The sequence below is a fragment of the Pipra filicauda genome, unplaced genomic scaffold (genome assembly GCF_003945595.2).
Source record: "Pipra filicauda isolate LSUMZ 115617 unplaced genomic scaffold, ASM394559v2 scaffold115_size4368891_pilon, whole genome shotgun sequence".
In the NCBI taxonomy this organism is placed as follows: Eukaryota; Metazoa; Chordata; class Aves; order Passeriformes; family Pipridae; genus Pipra; species Pipra filicauda.
Genome location: NW_024103607.1, coordinates 2,476,598 through 2,501,851, shown reverse-complemented (window position 1 = coordinate 2,501,851; position 25,254 = coordinate 2,476,598). Strand labels below are relative to the sequence as shown.

General features: G+C 39.9%; 1 protein-coding gene across 4 annotated transcripts in view; it reads left to right on the top strand.

The window, feature by feature from the left end:
• ARHGEF7 (Rho guanine nucleotide exchange factor 7) overlaps positions 1-25,254 on the top strand; it is a 127,007-nt gene that overhangs the window by 29,323 nt on the left and 72,430 nt on the right. For all 4 annotated transcript variants that reach the window (XR_003544974.2, XM_027743406.2, XM_027743405.2 and 1 more), the window contains exons 3-4: positions 18,474-18,558; positions 23,287-23,417. Coding sequence is in view for 2 of the 4 variants with exons in the window: in XM_027743406.2 (XP_027599207.1) it covers positions 18,474-18,558; positions 23,287-23,417 (216 nt within the window). In the remaining 2 variants the exon portion in view is untranslated. The remainder of the gene's footprint in view (positions 1-18,473; positions 18,559-23,286; positions 23,418-25,254) is intronic.

Sequence of the window (25,254 nt, the reverse complement as noted above, 5' to 3'; positions counted from 1 at the left end):
AAAGCACCCTGTGTCAGCTTGATGATGTGTGGGACGAGAGCTGCCTCTCTCCAACTCAGCCTCTGGACCTGAACTGTCATTTTATCTGCCAGTGGTGGTAGGCTCATGTTTCTTCTTTGTGCTGAACTGGGAAGAGATGGATGTGTTCTCAACTGTTGTGTTTTCTAAGTGTTGATAGCAGAGGGATAACATTACTTGGCTTCTACACCAAGCTCTTGACAACTGTTTGTTTCTCCTCTCCCATTCTGCCTTTCTTGCTGGCTCCATTTTCCCACTTGGGTTTTGAGTTCTGATCTTCTTTTCTTCATGTTTTCCCTGGTGACTTGCCTCTCTGTTTCCTCTTTTCTGTCATTCCTGGCCTAGCATCAGCTGATTTCTGAGGTCTTGGAGGTCAGTGCTGTCTCTGGTCGAAGAGACAAGTGTGTTTCAATCTGTTCCAGCTACTCTGGTGCTGGTCAGGCCTTGAAACACAGAGAACTACCCCAGGAGAAAGCCGAATTGACTTAGTCTTCAACCAGTTCAGGTTGTTACAGCAAGGGGAGTGATTGGCTCAAAAACTAGTGGGAAAACGAGAGTGCAACTTTGTAGCTGACAGTATAGTTAAAGTAACTGGGTTTTCCAAGTGTTTGGTCTGCAGGTCTCTGTAATAGTATGCTTCCTTTCACTTGCTTTTAGCACTGTCTCATGAATCCCAGCTAAAGTTAATTATGGAGGCTTCATTTTATAGTCAACAATAGAAACCTCTCCATAGGATGACCTGTGGTGGGTGGGATGGATGTCTCTCTAGGGATACAAAAGGAGACAGCATGGACTCAGACATCTGAAAAACTATTTCCTAAATTTAGGTGAAGCTTAGTATTGGCGGTGTAATTCTTCCTGCCCCCCTCCCCCCCGAGTTCTATGTCAAGACCTCCAGGAAATGTTCTGCTCTGTGCTTTGCAAGTGGAATTCTCTGTGAATCTCTGATGTGCTCAGCCAGTCCTAAGCATGTGTATAGACTAGTTTAAAGAAGAAATAAAACAAAGCCGAATAGTTTTAAGATGGTCAAAATTGTTTGGGTTTCTTTTTTCTTGGGAACAATTTCTGGTACAATTTGAAAAGAAATTTTGATAGAGTATAAAGCCTTTAAAAATTCTACAAAGGGAGTTAAATTGTTTTGAGGTTTTCTTGGTGTCATTTCTGGTGATGACAAGATAGGGAAGTTCTGATTATGATAAAGTGAAGCATGAGATGTGCACTACATGAAAAGTCCTAGTCCAAATGTTTGAAGTTTAGGAAAGCTTAAGAGAAAATAAAGATCTGATAATGGAAAATGTTAACACTGACAGAGCTACTTGGTCCTGCACACTGCTTGTCAGACATCTACTAGTGTCTCTTAAGAGACTTGAAGTGTTGGGGTGATGTTGTACTGCAGTGCTCAGCTGGTCAAGTAGGGTCTTAATGGTTTTACTTCGCTACTGAAAGTCCTGAAAGTGGAATTCTACCTAATTGCTGCCTGTAATTTCTCTCAAGTTTGAGTCTGTTCTTGGTAGTAGTTAGGGCAGATCTCATTAAGGAGTGTCCTTACTACCTACTGAATACTAATGGTTTCACTAGCTATGCTACCCAAGGGAAATAATTATATCTTCGTGGCAGTGTCTGCCCTCAGGTAACTGGTGATGCTTGAAGTGAGATACACAGAGGTTTGTTTGAAATAATCATGATTTTAATATTAAGGCAACTTTTTCATCTTTGTGCACTTTTTTTGCTTCTGTAGAATAAGGAGGCTCTGTAGTCCAAAAGAGGAAGCCTTGAGTGCCCTTCCTACAACTTAATGAAGGACGTGAAATCCCATCATGAAACTCTCTCCTCCTTTGTTTTCCTGCCTCTTAGAAAAGTCTCTCTGAGGGAATTTATGCAAGCAGGTGCAGCCTGTGCACAGGCAGTAAACTGTGGCTTGTTTGACCATCGGAGAACAGAGGGCACAGCTGCTCACCTGCTCTCTTGGCTTGAAAGAGATTTGGACAGAATGCATTGGCCTTTAGTTGGGATGGCAGGTGGCACTGGGAAGGAGACTGTTTTATGTGGGAAGTCACAATGGTTTTTAGGATTGTGGAAGTGAAATTGGAAAGCACTAGGATCATGGAGTTTTAGGTGGAGAGTTGCCATGAAGCAGAACTTGAATTGCTTTGGCATGATCCAGACATTGAATTATGACTTAACTCCATTTTAAAAGATGTCATGAAGTTAGAGATTATGGTCTGAATGTCTGTCTGGAAGGAACTGCTTCCATAGCTAGTAGAAGGTTTTATGGAAACTACTGCTGCAGGCTTTAAGCACAGTCTTCCTGACTGGATTTATTATCTGAGTACCCTAAAACTAGTTATGTAGTGGGGCACAAATATGAGGATTATGTACAGTATACATGTATTGCTTTATCAGGTGTGTTGTTTAGGGTAACATGCCAATCTGTGCAAGAAGCGTTGCAGAGGCTTGAGTAAAACAAATTTTGCTTGACAGACTGATACAAAACAAGCATTTTCAGTCTGTAAGCATTTTCAGTTTGTCCTTAAAAACAAAAGAGAAGTACTTTTTAGGAGTTACTTTGTGTCAAATTTGTTTAAAAACTGTATGTTTTCAGAGCTTCTGTAGTTATTCCTTAGGTTAAAAAGTCTGTTCACTTGGAATTGTTCTCTGAGAGTTGTGATTTGTTGGAAAACTTCAATATTGTCCTAACTTTTGCTTTTTTAGCTTTGCATTGTGTCTTGCAATGTGTCTGAAAAGGTTTCTCACCTGTAGAACAACATAATTTTTTTTTTTTAACCGTGGTCACCTTCTCAATGACATCTTCCATCAAGATAACATGCTAGCAGTACCAACATTTTGAGAGAACCCTCCTGGATGTTTTTAAGCAATTCCACTTTGTTGGAACCATGTCTTTGTGTTTCTAAATGCTTCTAGAGCATCCTATTGGAAATATTTGTTCAACTTTTTAACCTACTTTTAGAATGGCACATTTTACTCCATTATCCATACAGGATGTGATGCCTGCCTTTGCCGTGTGCAGAGCCACCTTGATGGTGTTTTTGCGTGTACTGAACTCCTCTGAGGCCAGATCTCGGTGATCACTGCCCTAGTCACTGCTTTTAATACACGACCTCTTACTTTTCTATTTTGCTGCACTGACATTTTTTATGTTAATAAATCAGTATGCTTTGCAGACCACATGTCTTGTAGAAGTTAGGATTCCAGTGCAACATGACTCTGGAAATAACAGGATATCTGCTCTGATCTCAGAGGTAAAGGGTTGAGGTCTTGCAACTGATGTTACTCACATCAGTGACCTCAGAGGAATTTTACATGGGGTTTTTGGGGAATGTTGTAATGTAAATCATAATCTGAAAAGGGTTTAAATATGCTCTTACTTTGGCTGGTTCTGAGACTTGTGCTAAATGCCAGTGTTACAGCCATTTATGCCTTTATAGGGATGTCCATGATGAATTGTCTTTCTGAGGATGCTGTAACTCCATGGGATTTGATTGGTATCCTTTCATCTTAAAGTGTTATGTAAATGGTAGTTTCAGTTTTGAATGCTTCCCTGTAGGGGTTTCAGTTATACTTGAAGCCTCATCCTTAACTCAGCAAACTTGACTTTGTGGGAGGCTCACAATTTTCTAATACACAGAATATCCATTAGTATCAACTGCTTCAACTCCATAGTATCAACTGTGAAGAGGGGTCAGTATAATAATCCATAACTTGTTCTTCTAGACTGAGGCTGACTTTTCCGTGATATTTAAATAGCAAAGATTAAGTGGGGAGAAAACTCCCACATGTTAATATACCATATGCAATTTTAAAAACAAAATGTTACTTCACTTCTGTGCTGTAACTTTAACATATTGGTATAATGGTATTTGGAGCTGTTTCTTCTTGCTAATCTCCTTGCTATCATAATTGGTAGCTAATTTTGAAGTAGTGCAAAGTTATGTCGGTGTTTTGGTGGTGCATTTAGTGAAATTAACATTACTGTGTCGGCATCTCTTATGGTGAATAAGGTTTGTTGCACATCTTTTGTTGTAGCTGTAGGTTACCCTTGTCAGGAAATCTCTATAGTCCACAGTCTTAGACACAGTCCTACCACTTCCCTAGACACATCCCTTGATTCCTTGGTTGCCCTGCGACCAAATCCCACACTTAGAGATGTCTGAGGGGTACACCCGTAGGAGGCGTTGAGTCAGCATTGCACATCGGGGTAACAAGGTGCAGTTCAACTGAACTAGGTAAAATGTTCTCTCCATCTTCTCACAGGTAGCTTCTGTCATTGTAATATTTTTTTGTCTTCCAATGTGACTATTCGATTGCTTAGCTCAGCTTTTAAATCCTGTAATAGTTTTGAGGCAAAGTTTGATGCATGGTTTTGAGAATTTTGGTAATAAACGCTAATTATTGTTACTGAAGCAGTGTTTTACGGAGTGGTTTTTTTGGTAGTAGCTAAGTTAGCATAACAAATATTTTTTTTCCTAACTTGGTTTTGGAGATGAAAACTGTAGAAATAGTTTTACTGTCTTCAGTGATGTAAGGATAGCTATGGAAGTTCAGATCAAAGGTTTGCGTACCTTGTTATCTTGTGAGATACGTGTCTGCAATAGTTGCCTGGAAGAAAAGGTAAAAAACCCAAACCAGTGAAAATACAGTGTGATACCTTTTGTTAAATTTTCTCAGCTTCTGACAGTCCATAGCTGAGGAATTTTGTGAGGAGTCATGGATGTACAGCTGTATATTTAACAGCTCAGTGGACCTCCTTCTATGGCTTTTTTTTTAATAGCTTTCTAAAGATACTTTGAGCTCTCTTTACCTTCACATCCTAGGGCAGTAAGTTCCATGTGTAAATTATGCATTTTATAAAAACTTGCTTTTGTTTGTTCAGCTGCTGCAGCTGGTGGTAGTGGGTGACTTTGTTTTTACGTTATGGATTTTCTCCGTGCTATAAGTGACTTTGTACGGCACTGGTGTACTGTGTTATATCCCATCTCTTTCCATGATGAACAATTTTAGTTTATTTGCTCTTTCCTCATATGAAAATCATTGCATTAATTTAGTTGGTTTAAACAGCTTACATTTTTGTACCCTTTCTTGTTTTATAGTATTATGGTGGACCACAGCTGCTCCAAAATACACAGCTACAAAAATACTATGGAAATAATAAAAAACATGTGGGTTTTGCCTCTGTCTCATCTAATTTTCCAACATTATTTTTCTTGGACTTCATGACTTGGCTGATGCTTGCTCTGAAGTTGTTAGCTGCCTGTTGTCTTTTACTTGTCAGTGTGAATAGCTAATTTAGAACTCATTTTTGTGCAAGTATAATCATGAAGTTTTGGGGTTTTTTATTATTTTGTCTTAGGGTGGGTTTTGCATTTGTTGGCACTGGATTTCACCTGCCACTTTAATGTTTGGTCATCCACATACACTGGTATAGTAGCTGTTTTCTGTGACTTCAGGTTTTGACTACTGTGAATATCTTTGTATCCTCAAAAAATTTCTCTCTTCGTGCCCCTTGTGAAATTGCATATACGTTGTGTTGAGTAGTGTGGATCCTAAGTTGGATATGTGTAACTTTTGATACTCCCTTCATAGTGAAAACCAGCTTAAATTACCTTTGTTTAAACAAAACCATCCCTTGTGTCGTGTTTTCAAAGGATATTCAGTTGTGATGTATTAACTGGACTACCCTATGTTTAGCTAATTGCTTCAAGGAGCATAGAATCGTTTTGGAAAAGTTACTTCCTTCCACCAAAGCAATGTTAATTCTTTTGTGTTTCCCTATTTATGCAGACCCTACCAGTTCTGTTCTTTGCTGCAGCTTTTATCAATTTACTAGGCTTTGGCATTGGCTTTACTAGTCCTTAGATCTCTGGATCGCTTCCCTTCTTTCCTTCTTTCATCTTTAAAGGTTTAGTTCGTGTTTTGCTACCTTCCATTCCTCTGCTACCAAGGCTGTGCCAAGTACTGTGTTGCATGCTGTAGTTAAAATTTCAGTTTAGTATCTGCATTTTTGCTGACAGGTGTCACGGAGTCCTGGCAAATCACAAAGATGCTGTGCTTGGTCATTCTGACTATTCTGAGAATTGTAGCATCAAGATGAATTATATTTATAGCAATGCACAGGAGAAATGCTGTATTTAAAGGAAAAGGAATAGTCTGCCATTTCAAGACTTAACAGAAGTTGTTACAAGAAAAACAAGGCATGGAGTCCATGTGAGGTGCAGGTAAATGTATTGATTCTTCTGTCAACAGAAGAGATGAGTATCTGAGGTTGACAGGGTCTTCATGATGAGCAGCATGGAGAAAGTGGGAAGGTTGTTTTCTGTTTCTTCTTGTACAGGAGTTAAGGGTTACTCAGAATAAAACAAGCAATTGGCAAGGTTATAACAAATGAAAGGAGGTGATTCTTCACCCGGTAACTGAGCTGTGCAAATAATTTCTGTGGGTTTTTCTAAAAGTTGAAATTGCGTAATTTACAGAATTGACTAGAGAAGTCTGAAAAATCCATTTAAGACCTTTAGATGCAGACAGTTCCTGAGACAAATTGTTGGAAGAACATCTTGGTTAAGTGTTACTATGTAATATTTGCCTTTTATATCCTTCCTTATTGGCAACTCTGAGATGCAGGTTTTGGGGCTGGATAGGCTGTCATCGATTTTTCTTAAGTGCTAGTCCTGATGCCACAGATGGCATCCCTAGATGCTGCTTGGAGGAGTGTATGGCCCTCTGCTAGAAATTCTTCTTGAGGAGCAGCAGTTACATTAGCAAAAGACCTCCCACTGAAACAATCTTTGCCAGTCACTGAACTGTTATAACTTGTAAAAGGATGAGGTAGCATACCTGTGTCTTCAGAAGGTCCCAAGCTGGGCTGCCTGTGGACAGACACATTCCTGATCATAAAGGGCATCAGTTGCCACAGCCCTGGACTCCTCAGCATTGGCTGGCTGCCTTCAGGTGATAGGAATAGGCTCTGTCTGTATGGTTACCATTGATCAGATGGTGGCCAAGGCTTGCTCTGTTCATGTCTGCTGTGGAAACCCAGGACCTGCCTTCTGGATCAGGATGCCAGATTGGGGCCCAGGCATCACTGGTGAGGCAGTGTGTGCTGCCAGTGAGAGACTGGGTTTGGGACTGTTCTGTGGAGGTTGGAGCATGAGGGGTTGTATTTTGAGAGAGCACTGAAGTTAGGACATTGCAATGGGGAAGGTGATGGCATGAGGCTGGAAGAACCTTGGACAGTGGAGACGAGACCGTTTAGGAGGAATTAAGATAAACTGTTGGGCCTGACTGCTCATAGTATCACCTCTAGCTGCCCTTGTCAGCTTGGCTGCCCAAGCCTATCATATCAGCCGATGAATCAGAACTATAAAATTCTTGCAATAGCTAGGTTCTTGAAGGATTTATCTTTATTTCTTTCAGATTGAATCCCCAGGCATTATGATGAATAAGCAGAATTGGTGTGGATTGAATTTTTGTTGTTGATAGTAACCTGCTAGAGGCTATCTCTTATCAATATTTGGGATGTGGAAATTTTTGTAGATATTTCCATACACCTTAAGTTTGTATTTCTTACAAAAATTTATTACGGCATGTGAGCATGATGCTAGATGACTGGCTGGGGGTGGATTATAGCTAAGTTGGGGAAGGGGGGGAGTGTTATTGTTTTTTTCCCCTGTTGGAAAATATTTGAACTACTGTGAAATGCCAATGCAATTCCCAGTACTCAAGTGATTTTTTTTTTTTTTTTCCTTTGAAAGATAAGATGTTTCTTTCCCATGCATTGGCTCAAGTGCTGGTCTTGTTTGATACTGAATTGGTTTAGCTCATGAAATTTGCAGCAAACTTTCTACTTCTCGCTAGATTAGTCTTCTGCAAGTTCATCTTCTAGAACTGGGTTGCTTGGGGGGGAGTTTAATGACTCTCTGAGTGAAAAGAGTGTAAAGGAGTGTGGGAGATTTCCATCCTGAAAGCTTGCACTTATCTGTGGGCTTGAGAATCCTGAGCAGGAATGTTTTACCTAGACCTGTGTCACATGTCTTGCTCTGAAGTGGCCTGCCTCACCCTTCATAGAGATTACTTGTCTGCTGGCCTGGCAGCTGCTGGATGCCCTCAACTTACAGGCTGTTGTATTAAATTTGCTTCAGTTTTCTGTCTTCCTCGACCAAAGATGCTGGGTCCTCTGGCTGCCCCATGGCTGCCCAGGCAGATTCACCAGCTCTGCCGCAGGAGGAGTGATTGGTCACCACAGCAGGCCGTGGTGAGGTTTGTCCCTGTTCCTGGATCAAGTCTTGTGCCTGCTTTGTCAAAATGAGTGTTATAAATGGTGGGAGATGCTGGATCATATTATTGCAGGTACCTGGGAGAGAGATCCAGACTCTTTTTTTTAACAGTATTTGCACTGGCTGAAATCAAAATGGTAAGCTCTGGATTAAAAAGGGTTTGCTTGGAAGGAGTTGTAGCTCAGGGATGTGCATGCAGTTTTGTGCTTTTCAATGGATTTTTGAAAGGGAAGTACTGAAATGAATTTACTGTAATTGAAACCTGAAATGTTGGTTTTGGACACTTGTTCATTTCTGCTAACTACTTAAGAATTACTTTTTTTTCCAGTTGGTGGTTCTAAATTAAGTGAAAGTTTCAACAGGCTACATGAAAATTCAATAAGCCTTTATTTTTAATTTTTGGCATTTGCCACAGCATATTAAGGAAGCAGTTGAGATTTCTGATTAAATCCCTTCTTACCAGAAGAGTGTAGCATTTCTTTTCTTTTTTCTTTCATTCTTGCATTTCTATGTTATCTTTTTCCCCTCTCCCACTTTTTTTCCACGTCTAACCATGCTTAGTCAGATTCTGACTTTTGCCAGAATATCAGTTCCCCTTCAGTCTTTCTCCTGCAACTGCTAATACATATTAAATGCTCGTCATTTTCCTTCTTCTGTTAATATGTCTATTTAAAAAAGTGTGTGTGCACAGAGCAAAACAAGACTCCCAAGCTGATGAGCAGTGGGGGAAATAGTGCGTTCGAGGTCAGTGGGACTGTGCTTCTGGCTCGTGCTCTGGCTGTAGTTTGTTCTCCATTGATGCTGAATCTGTGCATCATCTGATCACTTGGCTGCACACATTTGTTCCAGATGAAATGTGAGCATGTGATAGCATTTAAGTTGTGGCTAGAGCACGTGGTAGTGTAGTAAAACAGCCAGCAGGCTATTTTAAGAGGGCAGATGATAACCTCATGTAGTACAAAATCCTTTGCAGTAAGATGCCTCCTTTTGCCCGCCCCCAGCTCTTGGTCTCTGACATGCTCTGGGCTTGCCAGTGTCCATGAACGCTCCTGTTATGAAATAAGTCTGTCTCAGCGATCTTACCATGTGTCTGTGGTAATTGGATTTGATGATAATGACTTAGACTGGTAATTATCTGCTCTTTTCCGTTTTGCAAATGGAGGTTTGGATTGCAGGTAACACTGCCTATTTTGGATCCAGAGAAACAGATTTTCCTAGTTTGGTTTTTTTTTAATTCCAAAATTTTCGTTGTATAAATTAAGCTTTTCGCTTCATTGTATGGGCCTCTTCCACTTTCTCCACACAGCATGGCTTTTGAAACTAAGCTAATATTTCAGAAATTAGTTGAGAAATGTTGGCAGAACATGCATCTAGACAGAAGGCATCTGAAATCAGTTATGGCAAGCCATCCTTCCTGTGTCTTTAGGTAAGAATATGGAGATGCTCACAGTTTACCTGATGTGTCCTTTTTTTGTTTTAGAAAATAAATCTAAAATTCAAGTATTCTAAAAGGAGACATCTCTCTTCCTAGCTGAAAGTTTCCTGAATGTATCATTTTTCTCTTCATTAGAAACTGGTTTAATCTGAGCCTTAAAATATTTAATGTGCCGCTACTGACTTGAGCCATTGGGAAAGAGCAGTTTGTAAAACCTTGCACAGAGGTGATTTCTTTTGGAATGTTTATGTTCAGTAAGTGCTTTCAGACCCTGGCCAGGCCAATTGGGCAGCCTGTTTTGGTAGTCTTAACTGCTGTCATTGTTGCTGTCCTCTCATTTTGATTTCTGCTGTCAAATTTTCATTTTCAGTGCTTGAGTACTTTTAGTTAGCGTGAAATGTTAACTAAAGTGTTTGTGCGGAACCATGATTTCTGATTGTCCTTTCATAAAGGCTTTTTTTTAACTTATTGGGGAAAAAAAATCAGGAATAAATTGTTGATGTAGCCGTAATGTATGTTTCTACTTCAAGATGGGAAACAGTTTGCAGATTCTGTTACAGTAACTTCTGCTGTGATTTAAAAAAAAAAAAAAAAAGAAAGTGCAGCCCCTGGAGTGCCCAGTCACTCCCATGACTCACAGTCGGTCTAACCGGGGTTGCAGTTTTTAGAAGGTGAGGTGTTGATAGTGTTACAGACATCACATGAATTCGGAAGACCAAAAATCTGCCCTATTGCTTTCCTTTTTTTTTTCTTTGGTAATTGCAAGTTATTGACAAACTGATTCAAATAATTGTCAGCATCTGTCTCATAGACAGACTTAAAAACTGATTTCACAGGCTTTCTCCTGCTACACTGACCTTTAATGAACTATTCATGAGAGAAGACACTAGCTTCACAAAATATAAGTGTCTACTCTCAGAATCAGCATCACAATCCCAGAGGATATGTTAACTTTGTTCTTGTGGGGGGTGAAGGGTGACAGGAGGGCAGTGAGACTTAGAAGCTGCTTTTCTTCTCTGCAGCCTGTTTTATTTGGGAAAATCCTTCACCTTGCTCTTGTTGTTTTCCCCTAGAAAATGACTATTTAACCATGTTCTTGTTTCTAAGATGCACTGGCAGTCTCTGTCTTCAGCAAAACATTAATTTTTACCATTTTTATCACTGAGTGCTTACTCTGTTTTATAGCAAAACTGACTGTATTTGTTTCCAAGTGTATATTTTGCGGGTTTTTTTCTTGATGCAGTGTGTCTTCTTACTTACGCACAGTATTCCCTTTGCATTTTGGTCTGGATTTCCACAGCTGCATTTCCTGATTTATTTTAGGAGAGTAGCTTACATAGTTCTTGTCTGTGTGTATCAGGAAGAGAAGTGGGTTTTACTGGGCTGAATCTTTCTTGGGGTATGTTCCTGGCCAAGTTTGCCTGTTGATGGTGCCTCTCTTCATTGGCACTTGAAGGTGCTTATGCAGTTGCTGTGTTTCAGCCCAGAGAGTAGGTGTAACCTGTTGCGTTGGCGAGCACTGAGACATTTCAACTTCAGCATCCCGATAAAATTTTATCTTTGGTAATCTAATTCCAACAACTTTTATTTTTACCTGTAGTTCCAGGAGTGTGAGCTTCCTTAAGCCTTAGTACTCAGTCATGTATTAATCCTATATGCCGCCGAATGTTTCTCTCAGTGGCTGTTGAGATTATCGCTTCATAGTCATCAATTTGAAAATGATATAGGATGAAGGTGGGATAGATGTAGCTTTTGTTTTGCTGAAACAGGCTTATGTTTTCTTACTTAATCAAGTGTAGGCAGTGCTAACCTTTGTATTTCTGTTTTTTAAATTACATCTTCGTTTGCTGCTACTAGGAGTTTATGCTCAGAAATACCAGATTCTATGACTTTCTTACAAAGATTTCATTTGAGGATTCTAACTTGCTGTGTCGCATTCTAAAAACAGATTTGGAAAGCTTAAGAAATTGTACAGTTCATCTTCAAAAAGAAACGTAGTATTTCTTTTGTGTTTCTTTTTTTTAATACTGTTTTTGCTGGGGTTGATGACAAGTTGTAAATGTTTTGGTGATGTTTAGATGTTTACTTTGAAGCAGTGGCTTAGGTAAAATGTTGTTTAGTATTTGAAATTAATACTCTGTAATGTCCTTAGTGCTTTGATGTGACTGTTTTGGACAAAAATTCTTGGAGCCGGAAATCTTTAGGACTCTAAACCAAGTTTTTTAACCTTTGTCCTCTTTGGATTTGTGTCGTAAATGTATATCTGGATGCACACACGCACAGATGTGCAACAGCCACTGCAAATGTCCATATACATTTTTTATGACTGGTTGTGCTTGCTTTTGTGGATGTTACATCTTAACATGTAGGAATTAAATGTTGTTGCAGGAATTAAATAAAGCTTTCTAGGTTGTGTTCTGGTTTTAGTACAGTTAGGTTTTTACTTTTGAGGAACAGGCTTATATAAGCAGCAAAATTTATTCCAGAGTTCCTCTTAAGTTTTATTCATTCTTTACCACTGACTTTTCTCTTGTGAACTGTTACAGAATCACGCAGAAATCTTACACTGCAGGTCTGTTTTCCCAGTTATTTTTCAAATTGTTCCTTTTGTCTTACTCTTAATTTTTGAAACAGAACCTAATTTTTTTCTTTTAGCTCTCCCTTGTGCTGTACATTACTACATTTCGGCAACAACATGCTTCATAGAGATTTCCAGAACATTCGTAATCATCTCTTCTTCCCCCTCCCCTTCTTTTCCTTTCTCAGTTGTCATAGTTCCCTGCTTTTCTTATCTCTCCTTTTACTGCTGCAGCTTTCAGATGATAATGCAGAGCTCGAGGAACAGCTGCTGCTTAATAGCTGAAGGAGACTCAGCACCACTTAGAGCTGACCTAATGTGAGAATAAATGAAGAAATCTATGATTGCATGTAGGCTTACCTATGGCATCTTTTTCCCTGCTTGGACATATTAGGTGTCATCACAGGAGGTTGAACCTCCGTGGCTTCACCTTGCCAGCTGCCGCAGGGGTTGTGCCACACTGGGGGTGGTGGCACAACAAAGCGAGATGTTGGGATTCTTAGTGTTTTTCAAGAAGATCATCTGTTTCTAATCACAAATTGCTTTTTTCCCCTACTGCTTCTTTATTTGCGCTCCCGTGGCCAAAAATACTGCAGTGTGTGCACTAGGAACAGGTGGAGTGACACGTTGTCCATGTCATGCTGTGCTTTACCAAGCCATCCTGCTCATTTCCTTTCATTTCCTCCGGGTGAGTGAGCCAATGTTCTCCTAATCTTTTGCGCTTGGGGCCCAAGGCCTCGAAACTGAGCTGGAAAGTGTCCTGCTGGTTTAGTACACCCAGCCTGGGGGTTACAGCTTATTTTGGGCCTGGCTGGTGAGCTTAACAGCAGCAGCAGCCCTATCTGTGCTGCACAGATGCCTGAGCTCTGAAGTCAACTCCTCAGCTGCTGCAGTTTGTGATGCAGTACTGTAAAGAGAGCTGTCATCTATTTTTGTCAGATGCTTAAAGTGTTAATACCCACTGAGAATACTGTACTGGGTATATTCAAGGCAGTAGTCAAGGAAGGAAATACTTATTAGGAAAAACCTTTCTATTTTGCTCTTAATCAGTATGTTAACTTTTCTTACTATGATGGTTAGATACAGCCTCACTGATACTTTAATGATTTAAGGATACAAGCAAGTTAAGCTTGGTAGACATATTGAAGAAGTGTGTGTCTGGAAGCTTGACTGAACTACCCTCGAGATTTTTTTCTGCCCCCCCCCCCCCATCTCCAGTTGTAAACCTTGCCTTATCAGGTGAAGTACCTTATTTGAAAAATACTTCCTCCGTAACTGGCTTCTGACTTTAAGGTCTAGAAAGGGGAAATAAAATAGTATAAAGGTTATCTGAGGCCTTAAAACTGAGTGATTTGAAGAAAAGAATCCTGCTGTAGGCTTACTGTATGCTGTAGTCTGCTCTCAGCAGGTATATTATCAACTTTTTCTCATTTCCTTTTTCTTTCATGAATTTCTCAGTTAATATTTTTACCTTTCAGTAGATATTGGTTGTTGTAGGGATATGAGGGATGAGCATTGTTATTTTAGTTTTATTTCCTTATTTGTATTAGATCATAAACACTGTTTGAACAGAAGTCTCCATCTACTGAGGGTTAGTGATTTAGATGACTTTCAAGTTACCTGAATGTATTATCCTGGCCATTTTGAATGTGAAGGAGTTTAAGCAGATCCATGCATTAGTCTTGTTTAAAATGGGAAGGTGGATTTGGTGTTTGAACAGCCAGTCTGTGGATTAAATGAATCTTAAAAGCATTTTGTTTGGTGTTTAAGAGTTGTCAGTGATGGAAAAACGAATATGGCTGTCATGAAGTGAATTTAAACACTGGCTTATTAATAGGCATTAATATAATTGCAAATGTGGAATGACCATCCAATGTATACCTTGCTGTAGGGGTTTTGCTGTTGTTGATACTTGACCATGTTATGTAACATGTCAGGAATGATCTGGGAAAGGTCATAAAATTGTTATCCATTGAGTTTGTAGGCAGTTGAAATCCTAGGGGCAAAAATGCATGCATAATTATAGGAAGCCAGGCCTGTGTATTTGGAATTAGTATGGGGTGTGGAAAAGAAAACTAGAATCCGTGGGTCAGGGCAGGCAATTGGCAGGTTTTGGCAGTCAGTGTGCTGTGACCAAAAGGGTCAGAATGTATGCATAGTGTTATAGGTCATGTAAGACCTCTTGCTGTTAGACTGTTTGATCTGATCTGGTAGAATACAGTATCCATCTGGGACATTGTTGTGGTTTGACCCCATCTGGCAGCTCAGCCCCACGCAGCCACTCGCTCACTCTTCCCTGGTGGGATGGGGGAGAGAATCAGAAGGGTAAAAGTGAGACAGCACGTGGGTTGAAATAAAGGTAGTTTAATGGGTACAGCAAAACCTGTGCACACCAGCAAAGCAGAACAAGGAATTAATCCATCACTTCCATGAGCAGGCAGAGGTCCAGCCATCTTCAGGAAGGCTGGGCTGCATCACTCCTGGTGGTGACTTGGAAAGACAAACACCATCACTCTGAACACCATCACCCCCTTTCTCCTTCTTTCGTCTTAATGCTTATAGAAGGCATATCTGTGTGTGGTCCTTTCTATGGTATTTAAAAACTAAGTTAGTTAAATAGTTTGGTCAAAAGATTTGGCTTGGCTGGGTCCTCGTCTGATGTGATTTTTGACAGTTTTATTCTTGTATTCTTCCTAATGTTTTATCTGACTGTCTTGGTCAAAGATAAAGATTGCATCAATAAGAGAGTGAACTTCATCACAGGGAGAGTCTCTGCAGAGTTATAAATGTTGTTTGCCTGGAGAGTAAGGGCATATGGGAAATATTTTTTCCAATAAAGCCTTGTTCAGTGTCTATATATGCCTGTTGCATAATGTTTAAAAGACAAATCTCAATATTTCTAAGGTAATATCTTTCTAAGTGGTTGCATTTTTAGATTTAAAGAGCTGTAAGCATGTGCAAGTTTGAATTCATGTGCATGTGACATGATTAGAAAAGTGGGTTATGTTAGTATTATAGAAGATGATTCAGCATGCAGACCTTATTATTTGGTGATATATTGAAATATAAAAATAACTTTGCTTGATATTTGAATCTCAAAATTCAGCTTTGATTTTTGCAGTTGCAGAATTGGGAGTGCTGTGTGGAGGGGATGTTTGTCATCCAGTGTCTCTGAATAGGGAAATTATTCTTTTTCACATCAAGATAAAATTTGACAGTCAGTTCTACAGCTGACTTGCCCATAAATATCGGAATAAAGATCACAGGCCACATACAAGTCAGACTGCTCTTGAAAACCTGGAGTAAACTGTTTCCTGTGGCAATCCCATGGGAGCTCCTTGATGCTCTTACTTGTATTGGAGTTTTCAAATATATTGTGAAATGAGCAAACCACCTCTATTTCATTTGTTTGGTTTGAGTGGTTTTTTTTATTTATTTTTGTTGTTGTTGTTGTTTTGTTTTGTGGGTTTTTTTGGATGTAAGATTTTTACAATCAAGAAGTTGAGTTCATAATAAATTAGCTTAAAAATGTTAGAGCACCTAAGTTTTTTCCTCACTTTTTATTTCTCTAGGTTAGTTTATTGTTAACCATTAGGAGAAAATCTCTCTGGAGGGTGTCATGGCTCCCTCCCTCTTCATCATTTGCTGCTGCTGAACATACTGACCATGAGCTGCTGAGTGTGGCTTCCTGTCAGAATTGCTTCATGTAAAATCACAAGGAAGCAAATGCTTCTCGTATCCTCCCATTGTGTTGTTTCCTGTGAAGTAGCAGACTGGATGCATGTCCTGGATACAGGCTTTTTTATGGCACTATACGTGTTGGGATGGTCCAATCAAATTGGTTTTGGTATCCCCTATAGTCTCAGTATAGCAGGAAATGAGGCTTCCTCGCATCCTGTTGTTCTCAAGTTAGCCTGGTATTGGAGAGCTCTTGGCTCTGTCAAAATCCAGAATGAAGGTGAGCTTAAAATGGTTTTAGGGTTGGGTTATTTTTAAGTTTTTGTAAGTTTAAGCTGTATTTTGTAACCTTTTCCTTAAACATTCCTTTCCTTAATCATTCTTTCTCTCCCTTGTAGTCCCTTTCTGATTCCATTCTGGTGTCTGCATGAGCACCTGTCTCATGTATTTCCTTGTTTAGTATCAAGACCAGTCTTTCATGATTCTGTTCACACTTCAAATTTCCTTATGTAAAAACTACCACTGTAAGCAATGAAAATTTCACACTCCTGAGACTTTTTTGTTCCATAACAGCTTTATTTGTTCCCCGAATTTGCACAGTGCTTAGGCTGATCTCCAGTCTAGTTTTGCATTTATAAATTATGCTGTTAATAAAACCTATCATGTCTTTATTGGTTTCATGAAGTCAGATTATTTCTTATTTCCTTAATGCCTTTTTTGTGTATTGAGTCTTTTAATACTTCCTTGTGTTTCAGAAGAAAACTTACCAAATTCATACCTAGGCAATTCCCTGGTCCCTCTCCTTTCTCCTTACAGCTTCAACTAACTAAGAGTAGTCACTTAAATTATCTGTAGCCCAGTGAAACCTGTTGAAATAATTATTTGACTTATTTTATGTGAGTGATAACTGCTTGGAGTAAACTAGTGTGCACCTCTGCTTAATTCTGTGTCTGTTCTGTGGCATTGTTCTTCTGAGCTGTGCACACACTACTCGAGCTTAAGAGATGTCGGTACCTGTACAGCCCAGGTAGAACTGCTGCGCCTGGGACCAGAGATGGTCCTCAGTCTGAGCGGGGGAAAAATGTGCACGATAACCTGTTCGAGTACCTCAAATACCGTGGATGCACTGGGAGGAGTTTTTGCTTACTAAGTAATACTGTCATTAAATGTTTCCTAAATCTCTTCTACCTTTCTTGGGATATTACATAACCAGTCACAACTGGTCTGGCAGCCCCTTCTGTGATTATTTAGGTAGAATCTGTTAAAATTTTCCCTTCTCTTGGGTTCAACTAGCCTTCCTTTGTTTCTTTCTTGCTCTTCTCTTGGGAATAGGGGTTTTTCCTCTCCTGTCTTGGAAGGCTGCTTTCTGGGGTATGGACTTTCTGATAGTGCCTGGGCAATGGATTTGTTATCAGGAAAATGAACATGTTTTTGTTGACTTTTTAGATAAAAAGCTCTATGCTGTGGGAAACTAAATCTCTTTCTGTTTCTTAAATCAGTTGGAAGAACTGTAGTAGCTGTCTTTTATTGTCAGCTTTCTAGTCTTGCACAAAGAAGTACTGTGACTCCTTCCAACCCTTGCAGAATCTGTTGTAAGAGCTATTTTCATGAGACTTTGGATGAGTGTTTCCATTACCTCAGGCAAATATTATGGGTCTCTTTTTTCTTTTTTTTTTTTTTTTAATCTTCTCTTTTCCCCCCAAAATTCAGATGTTTAATGTCGTCACCCAGTGCTTGAAAGTTACTAGAGCGTTTTCTACAAGATAGTTTGAGGTTTGGATCTCTTTCCCACAGTTAAAAAATTAAAAATAAATTAAAGCTCACCTTTCATCCCTCTGCTTCCCAAACCTCATTCTCCATCTAACCTATCCAGAAACTGCATTTGTCTTAAAATTCATTAGTGTTCAGGAATGCCATTTTCCTCTTTCTTGAAGAGTAAAGAGATAGCATGTACATTGTAGTACTTCTTTAAGTATTTGTAGTAATTTTAAAATGACTTTGTGAATAATCAGGTACAACATCTGTGCACTGCTTCAGAAGAAGAAGAGTATGCCAAGAGTAGTGGTACCCAGTAACTATTTTGGCCAAAATGTCTGAGGAAAGCTTCTATCTTCTGATAATTGTGTCTTTTTCAACTTTGTTGGAGCTTAAATGAATGTTGATATTTTTACTTCCTATGTTCTTAACTTTTTTTCAAGTTCAGCTGTTGCTATATTATCCTTCTATTTAAAAATAACTTGGTTTGGTTTTGTTTGTTTGTTTGTTTTGGGGGGGTTTGTTTGTTTGGTTTGGCTTGGTTTTTTTTCTTTATGGGAAAAAATCCCTCCACAGTTTTGCTGGTCCATAACAGTCACTAAAAGACTGTTACCTTGATCGTGGAATGGCTTCTGCATTCATGGTTTGCATGATAGTATAGAAATGCTTAGTTTAAAGGCTTATTTCTATGACTTATTGCCTTTTTCTTGTTTGTTTTTAGACTTTTGATGCAAATGACCTGTATCAGGGACAGAATTTCAGCAAAGTTCTCAGCTCTCTTGTGGCTTTAAATAAGGTGACTGCAGGTAAGTAGACTACTCTGTCTTGGTGTTGACTTACAATTAATTTCAACTTGCATCAGTGTATATTTATACCTGTTGCTGTACCCATGATGAAATGAGCGTGTCCAGCATTTTAAAAGAGTTTTTGTTGGAGTTCATGTTTTTAACACTTTGGCAGTGATCTCTTTGGGTTCCCCAGTGGTGTCTTCTGCAGAAGGAAGCTTTGCGGTAGAGCTGAGACTAAGCCTTTAAGCTGGCAAGCAATCTTAGAAAAAGGGCCTGTTTTTTTGGTTGTTTTTTCTATTTTTCATCCCAGTTTGAAATACTAAAGATAACTTTTGCTCTATTCTGTCATTCTCATGTTTGAACAGTTTTGTCAGAATTTTTTGCCCTCCTCACTCTCTATTCCCCAGCACTACCCTTTCTTGCCAGTAACAAAAGAATAGCCAGTGTCTTTGATCCCTTAAGCCACGTGTTTCACTGAGGTAGCAGCTAAAAGTCATGAACCATTTGCCTCAAGTTCTTTGGTGGGAGGGGAGAGAGCTGTAGAAATAACACACGGGTGAGAGGTGTCCATCCATCCTTGTAGGGTGAGGCTGTGCTAAATGATGCCAACTGGACCCAAGGACAATCAAGAAATGTTAACGTTGGTGACCCTTTTGGCTTCTTGCTGCTCCACCGTCAGCAGCAAGTTTCAGTAGTGATCATCAGGTCAGAATCAGGTGAGAGAGATTTAAAGATGAACCATACTTGTCAGTTTTTATGTGAGGAAGAAAAGTGATAGAAAAGTCAGTGGTGGATCAGTGTTACTTCATTTAATGCTAGTGTGATATCTTGCCACTTTTATAATACTTCTTTCATCTATTTCAACATAGATTTTTGGGTTTTGGTGGCTTTTTCTTTCCCTTGCATTAGAAAGCACCCCTTGAGTTTTGCAAGCGGATTCTTAGATTTAATGAATGGGCATGAAGTAACAACCATTGACTTCTTTTAAGCTACTTAGGTCAGTTGGAGATACTGCCTCTTATCTGCAGTGTAAGTGCAAACGCAAACCAGAGTAGTACATCTTTAAAACTGCTGTACACTGTAGCTGCTTTTGCTGTCTTTGAAATGGAGAAAAAGTGCATTTATTTTGTCCAGATGTCAATAGATTAATGCCCACAGGAGAAAGCCAGTTGCAGCTGGCTTAGAAAGGACTCGGGTGATCCCTTTCATGGGGGGGTGGGTGGTATGGAAACCAAAAATCGAAACCACATGCAGACTGTGGTGGTGCCTCATTCCTAGGAGTGAGCATAAGTCTTCCTGTTCAGCTCTTCTTCCAAACCATTTTCATTACCTAGGTGATTGTGTAGAAGACGTTTTAGACTCTATCTCCCTGGTCTAGTGTTGGAAGATGGCTTTCAGATCCCTGTGCGGGTCTGCAAGAATTTCAGGCATACACAGGTTCTTCTGAGATGGGCCTTCCTGCAATACAAGGAATGTGAGTAATGAGCATGATTACTGGTGGAAGGCTGCTGTGGATGTTCACTCCATCAAATTTTTAGTCTCAGGAGGGGTGGAATCAAGGAACCAATTGCTGTTTGTAGACAATTGAGGGGAGAGGAACTGATGTAGGGAAGTTGAGATAATGGTAAGAGGGAGAAAGGGTTTTGCAAACCCTGGAAATCTTTATATGGATGGAAGAGTAAAGCTTTTGAGGAAATTACCAAATCAATATTCGTCACACGTGCTTTCTGCTGCCATTCCAGATTCCTGGTTGTTTTAGGAGCAGAGTTGATTTCTTTCTCTGACAATAATTCCATTGAGAAATTCATTGAATATATTTGTTAGGATTTTAAGAGAACCTTAATGGGTACATGGGGTCTGCAAGCCTTTTAAATCTGTCAAAAGTTCAGATTGATTTGAAAGTATTCAGATATTATTGGTAAAAATACTTTCAATTTCCGTGTGGTTTGTCTGTAATAATTTTCTTTGTTTTCACCATGCACAGTTCCTAATTCAAGCCTTAAAAGGTGCTCTTGTGTTGGTGTATTAGCTCTACTGTTGGGAAATAGAAAATTTCAGGAATCTGGCCACACTTAAACAAATGCAATGTAGTGTGTTTTAGGGCTGCCCAGAAGCCAGAACATACTGTCATAAGCCAACCTGATCCTGTTTTTTGAGGTGAACTGTGTTGAGGTATAATGCTGGATTTGTCTGTTCTACTTGACTGCAGTTAGGAAACACAGCAAACTGGACATGGAGAGGTATCAGGTTACTTATAATCCTTAAGTTCTATTAGATAGTGGTGGTTATGGCAAGTTTAAAGTTTCTGGGAGCATTAGAATTATCCATATAGTTATGATTTACAAATTAAGCCCATGATCTAGTCCCGTTTCTCTACTGGTGGTCTGTGAAAACAAAGATGTATGTCCTTTCCATAATGGACTGTAATCATCAATGTTTATCTTAATACTGTGGCCTTTAAATGCTTTTAGGAAAGCAGGTTCACAAAGTGTGATGTCTTTTGTTACTTCAATGTGTAAGGATACTATTCATACAAAATAAGCAACTTGATATGTATAGTTCTAATATTGCACTATTTGACTAGGGAGTGTATATTTATAGGGTTTTTTTTTGAGGATAGTGATTTCTGAATGGTAACAATGACTCATTTAAAAAAATGCACCCGAGAAGGTGTTTTTTGCTCAGTTGCTGCAGACTTGGAGCATCCTTTGTCAACACTACTGTGTTTGTTGTCGTTCTCAAACCCTTTCCCTCTTCCTGCATCTCAGCTGCTGTTGGATGCTGTGCTGAAGTTTAAAGGCTTTCCCGTTAAGATGAATCAAGTTGTCCCTTCAGATTTGATGTGGAACAGCAGAAATGCCTTATTCACTGGTCTCCTCATGGATCTGAGCCTTTGTGTTATTTCCCTTGGACAAAAAATAACCTGGATTTGCATAATCATGGTCTACTTTAGTCTGAAAGTAACTATTAGGAGACTGTAGTTGTGTGTCAGAGGTCAAGTGTTGGAAGAAGAATAAACTACTAGGAAAGAGAATAACAGAGACATAAAAACCAGGAGAGCATTTGGGAGGCTTGTGTAGTCTAGTGAAAACATCCAGGTTCGGGACTGAAAAAACTACATTGCTTTCAGGGCTTCTTGAAGCTTAGATGCTCGCTGAGTAATTTACTTGTGTGTGGGAAAATGTGAGGAAAAGGAATGACTTGCCATACTTGTGCAGAGGAGCAATGTTTGACTGCTGTCCTGTGCAAGTGCCCTGGGAGTTCAGCTGTGAGAACTGGGGACAGTGGTACAGCCAGGAGCAACCCCTGTCCCTCCAAAATGTGGGGAGAGGCTCCCAGCAGGGCTGTGGGAGGCCGCAACCAGCGCTGACACTGACCCTGGCCCTTATGAGCTGCTTTTGGTGCAGCCCCTGTCTAGCTGTGGCTTGGTAATCCAAATGAGGACTCCTCACCTGTGGGTGGGCAACAGGGCTGGGGCTGCCCCAGCGCCTTCCATTCCTGGCTGGGATGGTGGGATGAACCCTGCCCTGCTGCTCCCTTGATGCCCCCAGCCCACAAGGGAGCCCAGCAGCCCCTTGATGGCACTGCCCTTCAATGGAACATATCATGTGGGTGTGCTTCACAGAGTAGAGACAAACGAAAGAGGGGAGAGGTTTAAGGAGGGTTTTTGTTTATTTGAGCAAGCAGTTTTTCTCCTCTCTATTCCTATTCCTCCCTCCAAAGAAGAAAAAATAGCTTAGTTGGCAAAAAGAGAGATGAGACAAAGAAATTTAGGGAAAAAAACAGTGGAAGGAATGTTTTAATTGAGATGGAGATGGTGAAGGCGTGGGGTGTGGTGCTGCGGGAAGAGCTAAGAAACAGATGTGGCTGGCTTCACTTCAAGCAAGTTTTATGCATTCAAAGTTCTTGTCCACCAGCTAAAATGATGCTGGTTAATTACCTTTAAATAGACTGGTAGTGAGTAGGAATAGAGAAATAGAACCCTAACCCTCCTCTTTCTAAACAGCCCAAGTTGTTTTCTGTGGCACTAAACCTGCATTATATGGGAAAAACTGTTGTTTAAACATGTCTTAAAATGGCTTTTGGTGGTCTCTTTGCAAACACGTGTTTCTTCTTCCTAAGACCCCCCACGGTAGTGTTATCTCAGGAATGTCCTGGGAAGATGTCCTAAGGTGTTTCATTGGACCTTGTAAACCCCTTCCTATTGGCTGTTGACCCTTTACCTGATGGTTTTTTCTGTGACCCTGAACTTGTGATTGGTTCCCCTTTGACCCTCCTAAAAGCCTTATAAACCCCTTCCCAACAATAAACTCTCTCTTGCCTCCTCTCCACGGTGTGCTGTCTCTGTGCCTGCCATGGGGCCACGTGGGTGCTGGGGGGAGGGGAGGGCACCTCTCCCCTCCAGGCTCAGGGCCAGAAACCCCTGAGGAAACCCCTGGAGTTCCCTTTCCCCATCCCTCAAGACGTCGGAATGGTTCTTCAGATGGAGATGGAACTAGAACTGGGCCTCCCCATGTCGTGAGTGGGGAAGGGGATCCAGAGTTTTCCTGTCTGTGTGGGGAAGAAATTGGCAGTGTCTCAGGATTTTAGATTATTTATGGCTATAATTTTTTGAATCTTGAATTACCGAGCCACTGCAGATGTATCAAATCTGGTTTAAGCATGTGAATTTTACAGAGGTAAGCAGAAGTTAAATGCAGATTTTTTCAAATTCTTATATTTACCTTTTTTTCCACTCTTCTACAGACATAGGACTGGGCAGTGACTCTGTGTGTGCACGTCCCTCATCTCATCGGATAAAATCTTTTGATTCTCTGGGATCCCAGTCTTTACACAGTAGAACTTCAAAACTCTTTCAGGGACAGTATCGGAGTTTGGTAAGTTCTGGAAGAACGAGACATGCTGCAGTGTGATTTTTTTTTTTTTTTTTCCTTTTGCCAAGTTTTATAAGTAACCGATAGTGTAGCAGATTAACTGTTTCCTCTCTTTCACCACTGTATTTCTAGCCTGTGACATCATGTTTTTGCAGCTTTTCTTATGATGTTCCAAAATGCATGCAGCTTTCTGTGAACTTCTAGTAATTTTTTTCTTTATTTAGCTCTGCATGTTGTCTGCATACACAGTGTCTTAATGGATTTGTGTCTTTCTTTTTCCAAAGGCAAGAATCTCATTTTCTCTCTCACTGAATTTAGGAGTGATATTGAAGGATATTCAAACCTCAGCAAAGGTGGTACTTTTAATGTTGGCAGTAGTAGTAGTTATTCCTGTTGTCTGTTATGTTTTGAGGTTAATCCTTCAACTGGCCTTCAGGTAACTGGTGTGGACAGTTGTTTTATAGTACAGCTGAAATCAGGGTTGAGTACCTCATAGAAACTGAACTGTGATAAAAGGTGCTTTTAGTGACTGAAGGTTTGCAAGGAGGGTTCAGATCCCTACTGAAACCTGCTTTTTCTGTGCTTGAAAGAGGTTGTCTTGAATGGTGTGATGATTACTATGTGTAACTTGAAAAGCCATGCTCTGCTTAAGCTTTCTTAGGTGCAGTTTGTTTTCTCTGTGCAAGTTTTTGCCCTAGGCCACCAATTCCAGCTCCTGTTCTGCTGTTCACAACCCACTCAGTTTTGCTGGTGCAGCTGTTTGTGGGACTAGCTGTTAGCTGGATCACTGAAGTGATCAGAGCTTTAAGTATTTCTATCGCTTTGTTGATCTGAGTTGCTCTGCACAAAGTTAGAAAGAGCTGAGAAGTGTAAGAAGGAGGGAAAGAGAGCTAGTAGCCAAACCCAGGAAATTCTTAGTTTGGTTTTGTTGCTGTAGATGATCAGTTTGGAACTGTTCTCACCAAATTTATACTCAGTTTCCTTTGCTGGAAAGCCATTCTGACAGAGCAGAGGGACTATAGTTGATCTCACTGTGCAGTGTTGCTGCTTGTTTTGTGGCTTTTTACTGTTTACTAAGCCAAAAGATTTTCTCTTGTTGAGTAGTCAGAGTGGATGAAAGCACATGATGTACCAGCAGAGGACTAAGGCAGAGGTACCTGTTTGAAAATGTGCCAATTTTATTGTCAAACACTGTGACTTACAGTATCTTGGGGCTTTCTGCATGTTTTTGAAGTTGTTTGCCCTCATTTTCCTATAGTTTCTCAGCTCCTAAGTCTGATGGTTAAATTGAGTTGTGATACAGTAACAAGATTACTGTGGGTATGAATTAAACTGCTGTGTTACAAGATTCAAGTGACAACATGCAGTACACCTTTTGATCATCTCAACTATACAGGCAGCATGTAGGTGAAAATCTTCTACCTGGATAGCTGACTAGGATTGCTTACACAATCATCTTCTCACTAAGTTACTTTTTTAGTTACACAGGTAATCCTTAGTTGTAGACAGACATGATTTGTAGTCCTGTTCTCTTAATTCCAGTGCAATGTATTTAATGCTGTCCAACTATATAGCTTTTCTAGTATTAAGGTTTTTCCTGACTCTCACGAAATGCTTGAATGGTGCAGATATTCAAAATTGACATCTATGAACAAAATGCTAAATTTGAATGTCATTAATTTGAAAGACTTCTTAGAAGTATCTATTAACATTTAGTTGTTATGACAGAGCAATAGTTTGTCTTCACATTTGTGATAGGGGATGAGCATGCATAAATATCATTATATGGACAGCTGCAAGTCTGACATGCTGCAGACTTCCAGCTTTACTAAGCTTGAGA